General features: G+C 44.5%; 1 protein-coding gene across 1 annotated transcript; it reads right to left on the minus strand.

Moving 5' to 3' along the window:
• Nucleotides 1–3,019: 3,019 nt before the first annotated feature.
• On the minus strand, nt 3,020–10,296 carry pax10 (paired box 10; the record flags this gene model as incomplete). The annotated part of the gene is given in 8 exon segments (XM_084488556.1): nt 3,020–3,051; nt 3,829–3,877; nt 3,880–3,972; nt 6,409–6,482; nt 7,178–7,337; nt 8,650–8,732; nt 9,381–9,545; nt 10,218–10,296. Coding segments are annotated over 8 exon segments (735 nt in total).
• Nucleotides 10,297–16,418: the final 6,122 nt, after the last annotated feature.

The following is a 16,418-nucleotide window of genomic DNA, read 5'->3' on the forward strand; positions in this document are numbered from 1 at the left end:
AGTGAAATCAATGCTTGTGAATAAAGCACATATAACACACGCACACACACACACACACACACACACACACACACACACACACACACACACACACACACACACACACACACACACACACACACACACACACACACACACACACACACACACACAAACAAACAAACAAATATGCGTATACATAGGCGAAATTCGATGCATTCGGTTGAGCATAACTCTACAACAAGATCAAAGTAAAGTCAAGAATTTCTTTGTCTATTTTTAACATGCCTTCATGTGTCCCGAAGCCTCTCTGCCTCCTCCGGGGTCCGACCGCTGCTCACTTCCTGTCCCTGTCGGAGGGGAAACGTGTCTGTGTGGCGGCGGCGTCGTCCTTTCGGCCCTGCATCCTCACACCGGGCTCCGAGCACGCCCCTCGTCCTCCTCCTCCTTGGCCGCTCTGCTGCCATGTTTTGCCCCCTCTCGTGCCCTTCTCCCATCCCTCCATGTCGGCGGGGCCTCTATCTATCCTTCTGTGCTCCCCCCCCCTCCGCCCCCCAACACAGACCCTCCTACCCCCCCCCCCCCCCCCCTCCCCTCTGGTGGCCAAATCTCTGTTCCTCAGAGCCGGAGCCAATGGGGAGTAAGTGAGCGGGCGCGGCACTTCCTTTGTGACAGGAAACTAACAACAAACACCGAAAAGAGGTAGGCAGTGAAATAGAGAGAGAGAGAGAGAGAGAGAGAGAGAGAGAGAGAGAGAGAGAGAGAGAGAGAGAGAGGGGGGGGGGGGGGGAGGTTATTAATGACAAAGGCAGAGATAAAGAGATGGCAGATGTTTGATGGTTTTAATGGGCACTATTTTAAAAGGTCACCAGAACTGCACATTTCATTTTTGACTTTATACTATAGGAAAAAATATGTTGAAATGTTATTTGGACTGCAGCTGATGAATAGGCAGAGATCACAGAGATATGTACTGTGCATTTTTTTATGCATAACTGTAGATCACTCCATATCCTGGGACGCCCACATCAAAGAGTGTGCATTTACAGAAAGGACACAAGTTGTTCTTTATGGTTAGTGAAAAGAGAAGTGAAGGACAGCACATAAACCTTGTTCTTCCCCTGCACCTGACCTGTTACCTCGTCAATAACCTTATATATCGTTAATTTCTTTATTTTTAATCTATTATCAATGAAATAGCCAGACACAACCTACACAGCTAACAGACCGGGGAGCGCACATTTAAAGATAGTGGAGATAGGGCATCAAAAAATGGTGCAAAAAAATCTCCAGCTCTAGGTACAAAGTGTTTCAAATGTTGTGTATAGATAACATAACTATGTTAATAGACGGGTGGTGCCGGGGAGGGGGGGGGGGGGGGGGGGGTTGGCTGGGGGGGGGGGTTGGCTGGGTGGGGTAGACCATGGGGGCTTAGTGGGCGTGATTGTTTACAGGTGGTGGGGTGGTGGTCCCTATAACATGGCATCCCCCCCCCACACGCCTCGACGCTGCATCCACCATGAGCCTCCAAACTTAATGAGCCCGGCTGCTTCAGGAACCCAACCCTGAATAAATGTCCCTACATGGCAAGGACTGTGACTCCGAACGACGAGCATGATCGCTATAGGCCCCGGATCCTGTTTCGGTGTCTCTTGTCCATCTGCATGTCTACTTGACGTCTGAGTGATTTTGTCATTTAGAGGTTTATTCGCAGTGGGTGTGGTAATAGGCTAACAAAAACAGGAAACCCAAAGTCACATAGGCAGGAAATGCTACTGTTAGTTGAGAGACATGAGAAATAAACAGATGCAATCTCTCAAAGGCAAGCCAAGTCGGCCTTTCTCTCCGAGCAGGAACAAACAAGTTATTTGAACTATACTTCAAGTTGAAGATTGATCTTTACAAACTACAATAAAATAATCAAATGAAATAAATGATTAAAGATGAACAACGTCAAATGTATTTTTTTTTATTATTTCGGTTTATACAGTTTCACAAAAGGAAAATACACAAAAATATTGGTTATCTAACATCACAAACACACACGCACACACACACACACACACACACACACACACACACACACACACACACACACACACACACACACACACACACACACACATCAACCAAACACGCTTACACGCGTCATGATTCGAGTCGCCCAAACACATTCATACTGATATCATAGAACACAGTGCTAATTTACCTGGTGATATGAACCATGGGGGTCCGAGGGAGGGGGGGGGGACAGTGACACAGACCTAACAAAATAAGTCATCACAATATGGCTAATGCTAATCCATCACTAATCTCCAGTATCTGATTGTCTTTTCTCTGGTCCTGATTGTCTTAGCGGTTCATAGCGATTGTCTCAAGCACTGTGCCAGTCAATGCTAGTGTTGCGCTCCATGTGTGCCCCATGTCTTAGTATAATGCATTCCATGCACAATGTAGTGACGTTGGAAAGTTGTTGTTGGTGCAAAAGATAGTCTTTTGTTTTACTGGACTGGAGGCAAGTGGTCTAGTGTTGTGTTGTGCTCATCAAAATACAAAATGCACAGCGATTGAGGTCAAGACAACTGCTCAAACTTATTTCTGTATATGCAGTCAACACATGGCTCATGTGTCATGTCATCACACGAGGACTTTTTTTAAATATATAATGTCTCTCACCTCTGATAGTTGATAGTGTTGGCTAACAGATATCAGGTGCTTTCCCATCTACACCAAATAAACTTTGGTAATGTACTTTTTGGCCAATATTGATTGTCATTTGCTTTTCCTTTTTAATCATGGCTTTGTTGTAATTGCTAATACTGTTCTGATTATCTATCTTTTCATTATTTAGCCATCGTAAAAGCTATGGCAAACTATTTCAACATCTAGTTTTCCGGTGGATCTTGTTGACTTCAAGATTCTTGTTCATCTATCTTATCTATAGTATTTAGCAATCATGACATGCTTCTTAATGTTTTCTGTTCTGCTGTGCCATTCTCCATTATGCTATAATGAGAGTTGCATCGCTAATAGGACTTTTTCACAGTGGTGTCGTCATAGGACACTCTCGCCCTGGTACACAAAAGGAGTAGACACATAATGGACAAACACCTGTGTTTGTCCTAAAACAATGCCTCTGTGAAACGGGGCCTATTGACTGATTGTCTGTAATGAGCTTCATTGGCACCAATGCCTTCATGATAATTAATCTTTCTCTAATCTGTGGTCGGCTACCTGCCTCTTATCAGCCCTTCGCTGGAATGCACGGGTTGCCAGATTTTCCACAAAAATCCCCCCAATTTGGTTTGTGTCCGGTAGGAGGATTCAGTGAACTGAGGTGAGTGGGGGGAGGGCGGGTAAGGTGGCTGGGCGGTGGGGGGGGGGGGGGGGGGCAGTCCAAACATATGTACAGATACGTGACCACAGGGATAAAGACATTTTTTTACTGCAGTCTTGTCCAGTATTGTCCCAAGTCCTGCTCACTTCCTGGTACCTGCCCCCCTACCGACGCACTGGAAGACAGATAACCTGGAGATGGTGAGAGGAGAGAGAAGACGCCAAAGTTATACACACACACACACACACACACACACACAGAAAAAAGACACAGACACACACACACAGGAAAAATACACAGACATAGACAGACACACACACACACACTCACACAAAAAGACCCCCCCCTCACACACACACACACACACACATGCACGCACGCACGCACGCACGCACGCACACACACACACACACACACACACACACACACACACACACACACACACACACACAGAGACAGACCCTCACACACACACACACACACACACAAATGATGCGTGTATAGAAGCTTACCTGTGCTTATGCTGGAGTGCGGGGCGTGCAGATGAGGCGATGGGTACGAGAGGAGTCAAACTTGCGGGGGAGGGGGGCGGGGGTGGCGGGCGAGGGGGGCAGCATGCAGGAGTAGGAAGCAGACGAGGACTGAGGGGACAGAGACTGAGAGAGGGAAGGGGGAACAGGGGGTGAAGAGAGGGGCAGGGAGATCATTAGTTCAGCTGTTGGGAAACATGGGAACGAGCCCCTCTTGGAGCCTCAAGACTAGATATTTTGGGTTCAGTCAATGTCACACAATGTCACTTATGACCGATGTGAAACACAACCAAATCGACTGTAAACAGATACATGAGTCTCTTTGGAAGAAGCATGCGTTTGTCTGTGTGGATAGATTCAGTTAAGACTGGATTTGTCTGTTTATTTGTGAGCTGCTCTGCCAAATGCGGCCTTCATTGCGTGGATGTGGTTTGTTGCTGCATCTCTGGAGCATGAAGCCACTTGCTGTCGAACCATGTCCACATCATTCTTAAGGACACTACATACGGTGTCGACTTACGTTCAGGGCATTCAGCCCAAGCTTTTATCCAAACAGACTTACAATCTACAAAGTACATTTGTCAGAAGAAAGAGAAACAACAATATATTGCTGTCGGTACAGTGAGGAAGTTCATAAAAAAAACACTTACAATTGCTAGGTTAACCCATTCCCCATATTCAATAAAGATAGATAAGATAAGACTAGACCTTGTGTTCCTGAAACCATACCTAGGCCAATGTGTGGCGATAATGTGGTTACATAATGCATTATCATCCATGTTTAGATCTGACTACTGTGGAACATTATCAGTATCAGGTGGAAGGAAATTCTGTTCCCCACAAAGCCACAACCTCCAACACCACCTCCAACCTCACAACCACCACCTCCACCAACACAACCACCATCAACACCATCACCACCTCCACCACCATCACCAACACAACCACCTCCAACACCACAACCACTACCTCCACCAACACAACCACCTCCACCACCACAACCACCTCCACCAACACAACCACCTCCAACACCACAACCACCACCACCCCCAACACCACAACCACTACCTCAACCAACACAACCACCTCCAGCACCATCGCCAACACAACCACCTCCAACACCACAACCACTACCTCCACCACAACCACCACAACTAGCTCCACAACCACCTCCACCACAACCTCCACCTCCACCACCACAACCACCACCTCAACCACCACAACCACCTATACAACCACCTCCACAACTACCTCCACCTCCACAACCATCTCCACCACCACCTTCACTATTAGGACCACCACAACAACCAGTATAACCATCCCCTCCACCACCACCTCACCGCCACCACCTCCAGCCCCATCACCACCTCCTCCGGCACCACCACCCTGAGTGGAAGTACGAGGGGATAGGCTTGGCCGGAGAAGGACCAGGGGTGGGCGGATGTGGAAGGGAGGGGCGGAGGGCTTATCATCAAGCTCTGATAAAGACGAACCATCTAATGACTAGTTTTGTTTATAAGAACTGTGATAGGGTGTGTGTGTGTGTATGTATGTGTGTTTCTCAGGGGAGAGGGGGTCTTAAGTCCAGTTCTCACTGGAGAAGAGGGCCCTGACAGAGGGCTATCCCACTGGGATAGAAGGCCCTTAACTTTGTTAAGGGTCGGCCAAGGTTAAAATATCAATGTTTTATGAGGGAGCCATTTTGATTATGAAAATGCTGTCGTGTGACTTCACTGTTGGATTCCAGAGGCTGCATTAGAGGGAAGTGACCCAACTTTAACAATGATGTGAACAATGATGTGACCACATCACATGTAGGGAAACGCTTCACATTAATAAACAAGACATGTGATCCGATTATCTTTCAGTGAAATCAAGAAAGAACAGCTCTAATGATCAGGGTGAGTGAAGGGTTTGTTCAATCATGTCCACTTGAGGAATTCTGTATTTGTATCTAGATGGGTCTACCAGCCTACCCAGTGGACTGTAGCAAACATTGCTTATCTATCCATCATACATACTAGGTGGACACTCCCACTTGTTATCTCACCAGAACACAGGTAAAGGCAGATTTCCAAACGGCTGGTAATGGCTAATCACACTCATACCTGGTGGCATAATATCACCCCTTTTATACAGTCATGAACATCTGAACATTTCCATTTCCTCTCAGGTTTTCCCGATTTAGGTCATTCTAATGAACCGTCACCGTATAGTACACAACTATTTCCTAACAGACACGTCTTAGGATCTCTAAGTGGATGATTTGTTATTCACCTTGCAGACGGCGTGTGGGTGTGTGTTGTTTGAACAGGTGAGTCACAGGGTTCAGAGTAACCGCAGGATTGTGGAAGGACAAGGGAAAGACAATGGATTGCAGAAACTGAAACTAAAAAGGTCATTGATGGGCCCTACCTTATCATTTTAATATAGTTTCTGTAACTTATATAAAGTGTGTGTGTGTGTGTGTGTGTGTGTGTGTGTGTGTGTGTGTGTGTGTGTGTGTGTGTGTGTGTGTGTGTGTGTGTGTGTGTGTGTGTGTGTGTGTGTGTGTGTGTGTACCTGCATATTGGAGAATACAGAGAGAGAGCCGTAGGCGGAGAGTGCGGTTTCACTACGACTGCTGTGCATGGATCCTGAAAAACACACACACAAACACACAAACACTTAGTTATAGTATAGTATACTGCATAAGTATAGCCATGATATTAATTAAAGCTCAGAGCTGTTTCTATGTCCAATCTTTTAGTTTAACACTAGCATAGGCAATTTATTCTAGAAGGATTATTTGTTGAAATTCTCGAAACAATTGCAATAATAAAAGGTTTTGTCAGAGTGGCTTTGAAGGGAGGACTGAAGGGAGGACTGAAGGGGGGGGGGGCATTTTTAATTTATTCTGGCTGGTTTCTCGTAATTGCCCACCCAACTTAGAGTCAAGCGTCATTATACTACATACTGTACTAAATGACCTATACAGTCATCAACTAGAATCTGGATCCTACAAAAAGCTGAATGAGCAGCTTACCGAGAGAGAACAGAATAGGTTTCGATAACAACCAATTTGCTCCAAAAATTTGTGACTCATTTATTAACACTCACTCTCACATGTCTACAATAAAAGTGTCGACACCATCGCACGTGTGAGATACAGAGATGTGTGTAGATGGGGCTGGGACATGAATCACAAGAGAAAGCAAGCCATTGCCAGTTTCAGTTAGATGTGTGCCAGGCAAATGTGCTCTCTGAAACACTTGAAGAAGTAGCATACAAATCTCAAACCAATGGTACACAAAAACACAACCTGATCGGAGCATCAGAGGCAATGTTATACCTGAGGTATTGCCATGGTGAGAGTGGTAGACACTGGGGTTGAAGGAAGTGCTCAGAGGGGTCTGTGTCTGCGTCGAAGAGGAAGTTCCGCCCCCTGACCGCCGCTGATTGCGCAACTTCTCCTCTCTTCTCCACTTGGCTCGTCGATTGGAAAACCACACCTGCAGATTCAGCATCAATTAAGCCCAATGACAAACACAATGACCAATCACAAGCATATAAACAATTGATTGGATATTAATGTCCCTGCACAACATTAACAGTTATATACATACATACATACATACATCTACTAATATAACATTTATATGACATTAGTTTTCTATATCTCTATATAGCTCAACTTATTTAATACACAGACACATTCAGGGGTGTAGCTATGGGCAGTGCTTCCGGTGCAACACACCGGGGCCCACGAGGCCCCCGGGGGCCCTAGAGAAAAAAATAAAATAAATATATATATACATTTTTTTTTGTATATGCGCTGTGCGTTCACGCAAGGAGAGTGAAACAACATTACAATGAGCTGTGCCAGGATGAAAGGCTCAATGACCCTGAGAGCCACTTCAGGGTCAATGTTTTTAATGCCAGCCTGGACATTATTATCTATCAGCTACTGCAGAGATTTGTTGCGCTGCGTGAAACCACTGAACTTTTCCAGGCTATCCAACCCTCAGAGGTGAATAGTGCCACTGATGATGCCCTGTATGAGCATGCACAGCTCCTTGCTGACCACTACAACAGGGACATAAGCCCATGTTTCCCGAGCCAACTCCATGCCTTCAGAGCTTGTTTTAAGATACGATAAGATATTGAAATAAAACATGAATTTGAAATAAAACATTGTGTCCATTGGCTATGTTTGCTGTGATTAGGCCATCGTTGTGCTGTAAGGGAAATATGGTTGAGTGTTCAGCTGAATGGATTATTTCCGTAAGCTAGTGTGTCAGTGATGCAAATAGTCACTGTCTGTGGTTCTAATAATGATTGTGTGTGCGTCCTTTTCCCTCTCTGCTAGGATTTGAATGTGTTGTGTGATGTTGGATGTGTGATTGGATGCTAAGTCACTGTCCATGATTCTAATAATTAATAATTAATAATTGTGCGGCTGTAGGCCTAGGCCCTATGGGGAGCGGATGCATGATGTTCATCGTGCGCGGGGGATGGGTGGGGGCGGATGGCGGCAAGACTTGCATCAGGGCCCAGTGCAATTAAGCTACGCCACTGGACACATTGTTTGTGTTTATAAGCAACAGAATATTCAGTCTGAAATAGTTTTTATTGTATGCCTGCCTGTGAAATATTTGACTGAGTGGATTAAGTCATCATTAAAAAATATGTAAAATAGCCCTGATATAAGGCGAACATGCATGTGTACAACAGATGGCGGTAGAGATCTGGCCAGTGACAGACCACAGTTGTAAGGGTTGTAACGCTCAGAACTACCACGAGGGGGAAACATAACACAGTTACCTGAATGCGGGCCTCGGGGAGGTCTATCTTGGCTGCCAGTCTTTCTCGAGCAAAGACGTCCGGGTAATGCGTCCTTTCAAACTCTGCCAGGCAGAAAGAGAGATAGAGACGGTCAAACGGCTCACGAAGCTAGTCAGACGGTGCATTTATTTTTCTTTCTTTTGTTAGTTTTTCTTGTGTGCAGTCGAGCTCAAACAGTTGCTTCAAGCCTTTGATGCATCATTAGCTCATTAGTAAGCAATCTACAACAACAACCATGATCTGTATGCAGTCTGCCCCACATATGATATGATCAGGGAATCACCAACTAAAAAATAAGATGATGACAGAAGCAGAGCGTTTCTGTAAGGTTTTATTAGTGTGATTTGAAAGACATTCCTCATCAGATCTTCCCCTACTACCTGCATTTTTTCAAATTCATTGTCCGATTTAACGATAAAAAAAATAAGTTTATTAGTACTTGACTAAGCTAGCTGTTTATTAAGGCCCTACTTCAAAAATATATTAAATATATTTTTTCATTATTAGGAAATTGTGCCGAACGGAAAAGTTTAATAAATTAAAAAATAGTAATAATAATTATTATTATTATGTATATATATATATATTTGCTTTTACTAACTTTTCGAAAAAATAAATCAAAAATAAATATGATGCAACGCAAATCAGCATTTTCAAAATGTATTTTCGGATAGAAGGCCTGAAGCAAAGCCTGGGACAGGAGTACTAACCCTTCTCCAGAGCGTCAATCTGCTCCTGGCTGAAGCTGGTGCGATTCCTCTGGAGCTTCCTCTTGAGCTGCAGGTGGAGCTGGGACTCGTCCGCCTCCTCCCTCTCCCTCTGCCCCCGCTCTGCACCCATCATGCCCAGGCCCACCTCATCCATCACACAGCCGTCTACAAGCAGGAGGAGAAAGAGGTTTAAAAACATTTTTTTAAAGGATGTAGTTGATGTAGTTGAAAAATTGACAGAGAAAATAGGGAGGCCTGAGACATTGTGTGTGTGTGTGTGTGTGTGTGTGTGTGTGTGGTGTGGGTGTGGGTGAGAGAGGGAAGCTTGTTTGTTGACTTCATTGTTGGCTTGGGGTGACAAGAAAAATCTCATGCATGACTGAGCAGCTATTTGCCAATAGCTAAATGCAACCACACACACATAACCATAGGCCTACATAAAGGAAACACACAGACAGCAGCACATAGCCGCGAAGGGGCTTGTATCTCAGTTAGAAGTATAGAACGAAGTCTGTGTCATAAGTCTAAAATACAAAGATTTAAGCAAAAATATATATTTTTAATATTTCCTTGAAATATAAATGAGATTATTCTATTTGTGGTCATTTTACGAGGAGAAGATTGTCTTGTGCGAAGCATAACTGATCAAAATGTAATTTGAATAGTTTAATTGATCAGAAAGAGTTTGCCAGGTGACTCTATAGAGGGGCCCTCATGTTGGGGGTTTGGCCGCCCCTGGCCCTCCCATAATCACCTGTCTACATGAATGTTCCAAGTGTTTCCATCTTTAAGGTGTAATCGAAGTGCAATGGAGGACTTGGCCTCTGTCTGTCTTACCTGAGCCATGCGCACCCATGGGCTGGTGGTACCAGCTGTTGCCTGACGTCCAGTCGGTGCCACTCTGTAGATTAAGCATTGTGATTTTCTCACACATGACCCTGCGTCCCCTTGTGTGTGTGTGTGTGTGTGTGTGTGTGTGTGTGTGTGTGTGTGTGTGTGTGTGTGTTTTTGTGTGTGTGGCGTCTCTCTGTGTCTCCCTCTCTCCCCTTTCCTAACACCTTCAGCCTTGTGTACTTCAGACTAGCCGCCCTCTGAGAACAGCAAGCTGCTGGGGAAGGAGAGAAGAGAGGAGACAGAAGAAGAAGAAGGTTGGAGAGAAATAAAATAAATCAATATGAGGGAGTGTAAGTCAGTGTGGTGTGTACAGTAATTGTGTATCATTGGTATTGTACAATGAATTCCATTGGTTGTTTATTTACTCTAGCCGTTCTGAACTTATATTTGAAGGCTTAATTGGTAACCAAAACAAACACACAAACACACACACACACACAGACACACGCATGCACACACACACACACACACACACACACACACACACACACACGCAAGCACACACACACAAACACACAAAACACACACATACACACACGCTCTCTCACACACACTCAAACACATACACACGCACACACACACACACACACACAAGCGTGCGGTCTGTTTAGCATGTGCACGCTTGAGAGGAGAGTGTGGTCTGACATTAAGTACAAGTGGCCTGCATACAAGCGTTGACAACACTAAATGTTAATGAGCCTAATGACACCAGGGGCCCCAGAGTGTGGTGGGGGGGCCCCTGCTGTTGTCCGACCCGAGCCATTAGACCAGGGCCATGCAGGCCATATATAACACAGCACATCCCATATAGCAAATACAATGCAACGACACGGATCCTAGCGCCCCATACACAAACACACAAAGGCAATGGCAGTAGAGCTGTGGCGGTATAACTGTACGTAAATAAACGTACGTGCTTGTTCATTTTATAACACGCAGCTTATGTGTGTCATATCACCATTTATTATCTTTGAACGACATCAATTCCATTCTGTTGTTTAAACAATTACAATAAAATTATATACTTTTTATTACCGGTATTAAGATAAAATGTATTATTTGCTTATCAGGGTTCATTAAATATACTTGAGCTTAATCTAAGCAAAGTCATTGTATTATAAGTGTTAAATACATTCCATATGTGTGGGTTCCACAGGATAATAAACTCTGAGGGAATGACCAGTGTTGGGCAGTAATGTGTTATTAGTAATGCATTACAGCAATAATATTACTTTCCCCAGTAACGAGTAGTGTAACTAATTACTAATACAATTTTGGTAATAATATGAGTAACCCCACCCCCACCACCCCCCGAAGATAATATGACTTGCAAGGTAGCTTGGAAGCTGGAAATGCTTACATTTAGCGACTACAAATATTCCCATTTCTTTGATTTGGTCAGTGGCAAAGATGAAGAAGATCTTTGTCAACTTTAAATTGAGTGCAGGAAGTGACATACTTGTAATGCAAACAACATTTGTGTATTGATAGAAATTAGTTGGCACTCTTTCTCGTTTTCCCAACATTTTGTTTTGGTCTACCTGTTTGAGCTCTGATGCAGATTTGACTTTGATCTGCCTTAACTGCCTCATTAAATAACAGTAGTTTAAAAGATTGCTTTGCTTCATCAGTTTGAGCCAGGTGTGCTCTTCAACTAGCCTGTAACTTTAATGTATATATGGACTGGTGAAAAGAAATGATAGTTTGAATCCTTACCTGCACTTGCCTGAATTTAAAGGTTTCAGTAACTAACACTAGAAATGACAAGCATCGTAGACTCTAAACAATCAATAGATCTTTGACATTCTGCAATGAACAACGTGTTTTACAGCCCAGCGTTATGAATATGAAACAGCCCAAAATGTTGGAAGACTATTGAAAGTAGACACGATCAGTTGCAAAAAAAGCAAGTCCTCCATGCATACTTTTCGTTGAACCATTGAATCGTTGACCCAAATAATGTCCAATTTTGCATTTCAAACTAGTTTCAGCCTGCAGAATTCAGTAATGTTGAAGATAGAGGGTAGGAGATCATCAGCAGCCAGGGGAAGATCCAGCTGTAACTGTAACGGATGCATCGGCTGAGCTGTCACGCTTCTGATAATCCTGCCCGGTCAGACCAACGCCACACGATTCACTTTTAGATTTTTTTTTTCTTTTTTTGACATATCAGATCACACTGTAAAACTTCTGAGCACATGGCAAAAATATAGATTCGGCAAATAATGACAAGTACACTAAGTCAACTTTTTTGCAACCTGGGTAGGAAAAGTCAAAGGTCAAATATGCTTTGCAGGTGTGAGGGTGCCATGTTCACAACGTTAGCCACAGTGCTTTAAAATACCTCTCTCTCTCTCTCTCTGTCTCTCTCCCTCTCCCACTCACCTAGAACCAGGTGAGTCGTGAAAGATTCTCCGTTTTCGTTTCTCTTCTTGTTTCTTTGCTTCTCTTCCAGATTCTTTCTCTCCTCCCAGCCTCAAACTCCTCTTTCTTTTCTCTTTCTCGCTTCCTACTTCACTGTCCCTTCATCCCACTTCCCTGACCTCGCTTTTGTTGACTGTGTCTGTGCGAGCGAGCGAAGCAGTGAGCGTGTGCGTGCCGAAAGTGAGAGAAGGAGAGAGAGAGAGAGAGAGAGAGAGATAGCGCGAGAGAGAGAGAGAGAGAGAGAGAGAGAGAGAGAGAGAGAGAGGAGTCAGTTAGAGAGATGAAGAGAATTAGACAGAGCGAAATGGAGGGGGAGAGGGAGGGGTGCCAGGCGAGAGAGGGAGAGAGGGAGAGAAATGTGTCTGGAGGCACTCTGGTCCTCGGAGCGATGGATGGAGAGAGGGAGGGAGGGTGGTGCGGGTGGGTGGGTAGAGGGAGGGAGGGATGGAGAGTGAGGAAGGTAAAGAGAGGGGATGAGGGGATGAGGAGAGAACGAGAGAGGGGAAGGGCGGGAGGGATGACACACAGACTCAGTGTCAGTGTCAGGTTTGGACTTAATGCCAGGAAAAGGGCTGGTGAAGTGAGAGTGTGAGGGAGAGAGAGAGAGAGAGGGAGGGAGGGAGAGAAATGGAGAGAGAGTATGCAAGATAGAGAACAAGAGAGAGAGAAAGAGGGAGCGAAATGGAGAGAGAGTGTGCAAGATAGAGATAGAGGAAGAGAGAGAGAGAGAGGGCATAAGTGGGGGGTCCCATGGAGAGGAGGAGGGCTTTTAAAGGTATGGAAATGCAAAGACATATCTCTTGGAGATATGGAGAATAACACGGCTGGAAAGTTTCAAATAACATACCTCATCTCCTATGTATGCAAACTACAAACATCTAAATATTCACATGTGGAAATAACATTCTATGGTGTGACTGAAAAATATAATAATAAAAAAAATAAGATACTTTTTATTATTTGTATTTTTACAGTACTTCTAGTTGTACAGTTGTACTTGTAGCTACAATCCAGTTGCATGGTAACTGCATTGGGAACATAACCTGCATGGGGAACACTGTAACCACAGCAATAATGAATCATCAATAATCACACTGCAGACGACTTTCATATCCTTAGGTCATTGTTGTCGAGTACCAGGGGGAAGAAATTACCCAAATAAAAACGTGCACACTCAAAGTCAATGTTTTCTGTATTTTCATTTTTCTCATTTGTTTATTTTGGACAAAGATAAATATATAAGTATTTTTCGAAATGGGAGATAATTATTGATTACATGATGACATGCCACATTCAAATTCAATATGAATGATCCAATTGGTAACATTCCATTGTTTATACACAAAAATGTAATGTCAATTGGCAAAATAACCTAATAGAGACATTTTAGCCTGATATCCTGTCCTCAATATGCTGGTATCTGTTATTGCACAGAATTGTACTAGATTGCTTTCCACAGGATTACTGTGTACATTCCCTTCTGATTGACATGGGTCTATATTGCCTGTAGGTCTGCTTTAAGCATATTCTGCCCAAAGGGACACAAACGTTGTTCTTTACGTCACACTGGGCCCCTCAGCTTAATACAGGTAATATTACAATATGATCTATATGGGATCACTTAGATATCATCACTTTAAGACCAACAAAGACCACCCCCACCCCCCCCGTCCAATACACATTGACTAGACGGGGTACATTATTACCCCGCTCGGCTCCATACACTGCCAACATAGGCATCCTCTATGGAGTAAGACATGAGTGCTACCCCAGCCCCCCAACATACACACACGCAATCACACACAATCACACACACACGCATGCCGGGTGTGTTTGTGCGTGTTTTCTCTCTGACTGCACTTTGACACGGCCATGACATCTTATTTGCATATTTCATTGGATTAGCTCAGAGGAGGAAAAAAAACAGAAGCCTCTTACCCAAAGACATGAAAAAGGAAAGCTGAGTATAAAAAGTACTGGGAAATACTAATATTAATACTAATAATGGATTTATAATCCCACCATACACAATGTGGTCGTGTTTTAATAAATCCAATTTGCCGATTTTATAAACCCACGATAAACGAATAGACGAGATGCTTAGATGAATGGCTAGACAGACAGACAGACAGATAGATGGATGGTAGACAGATAGGTAAATAAATAGATACATACATACATAGATAGAGAGGGAGAGAGAGAGAGAGAGAGAGAGAGAGAGAGAGAGAGAGAGAGAGAGAGAGAGAGAGAGAGAGAGAGAGAGATGGATGGATGGATGGATGGATGGATGGATGGATGGATGGATGGATGGATGGATGGATGGATGGATGGATGGATGGATAGATAGATAGATAGATAGATAGATAGATAGATAGATAGATAGATAGATAGATAGATAGAGAGGGAAAGTTAGCCATCGGGCCTCAAAAGTTGGAGATAGTTGTGGAGGTAAACACACCAGGGGAGACAGCAGAATGACTTGAGCATATGAAGGGGGTGGGGGGGGGGGGGTGCTTAAGAGGACACACACACACAGAAACAAGGGGGAGATGGGGAAGGATGAGGGTGTCAACATGTTTTACTTCCGGTTGACAAGACTCCACACTCTCTACGCCTCCTCCCCCTCCCCCTCCTGCTCCACCTCCTCCTGCTCCACCTCCCTCCTCCTCCCTTTCCTCGTCTCTTTCTCTCTGTCTTCAACCTCTACTCCTCTGCACCACACTACCCACTCTCTCTCTTCCATCTCCTCTCATGTGCCCTGCTCTGCCTCTACCCTACAAAACTTTCACACGTTTCTCCTTTTGGTCATGACAATAGAAAAACCTCAGGAACATTCACGTTACCGTTTCAAAAGAATCCCCTCCACTCCTCCGTATCATCTAAAAATGAAAATTTACGAAAGGGCAGCCATTGGATCTGCAAGTTTGCATGCAAGCGGGGGTCATGTGTGCATGCGCTTGTGTGTGTGTGTGTGTGTGTGTGTGTGTGCACGTGCCCCCTCGTGTGTGTGTGTGCGTATGTTTGTGTTTGTGTGAGCGTGTGTGTTCTCCCATGCAGCAGCGTGCAGTGTGCATGCTCCTTGGATATGACGGCCGCTTCAGGGCAGCTTTTTTCAGACTCTTGTTACTTCCTCTCTGTCACCCTCTGTCTCCCGCTCTCTATCTCTCACTCTCCCTTGCCCTCGCCAGTGGGTGCAGAGGGTGTGTGTGTGTGTGTGTGTGTGTGTGCACTTGCGTGTCTGTGTGTGGGTTGGGGGTTGGGAGTTCACCATGGCAACCACGCCGGAACAAATTAACATCATATCTTTAAAACAAAAACAATGCACATGTGTGGCCGATGGGAGTGTGTGTGTGTGCATTGGGGTTGTTGTGTGCGTTTGGTTGTTGTGTGGTTGGAGGGGGTGACTATGGCGTGGTCTACTACACACGCATGCATACATTTGAAAATCACGCTGTCACTACTACCTTCAGTGACCACCGACTCTGCATATGCACACACACACACACACACACACACACACACTCACACACACACACACACACACACACACAAACAACCACCCCCTTGTTAAGAGAGTGGGGAGGGGCTGGGTTCAGCTCCGATACATTAACGCTGAAATATTCATTTCTTATGAATTACAGCCTAGCCCAGCGTATCTCTCCACCTCCCTCTCCCTCTCTCTCTCTCTCTCTCTCTCTCTCTCTCAACTCTCAATCTTTC

Source organism: Micromesistius poutassou, assembly GCF_964030765.1.
Source record: "Micromesistius poutassou genome assembly, chromosome: 1".
In the NCBI taxonomy this organism is placed as follows: Eukaryota; Metazoa; Chordata; class Actinopteri; order Gadiformes; family Gadidae; genus Micromesistius; species Micromesistius poutassou.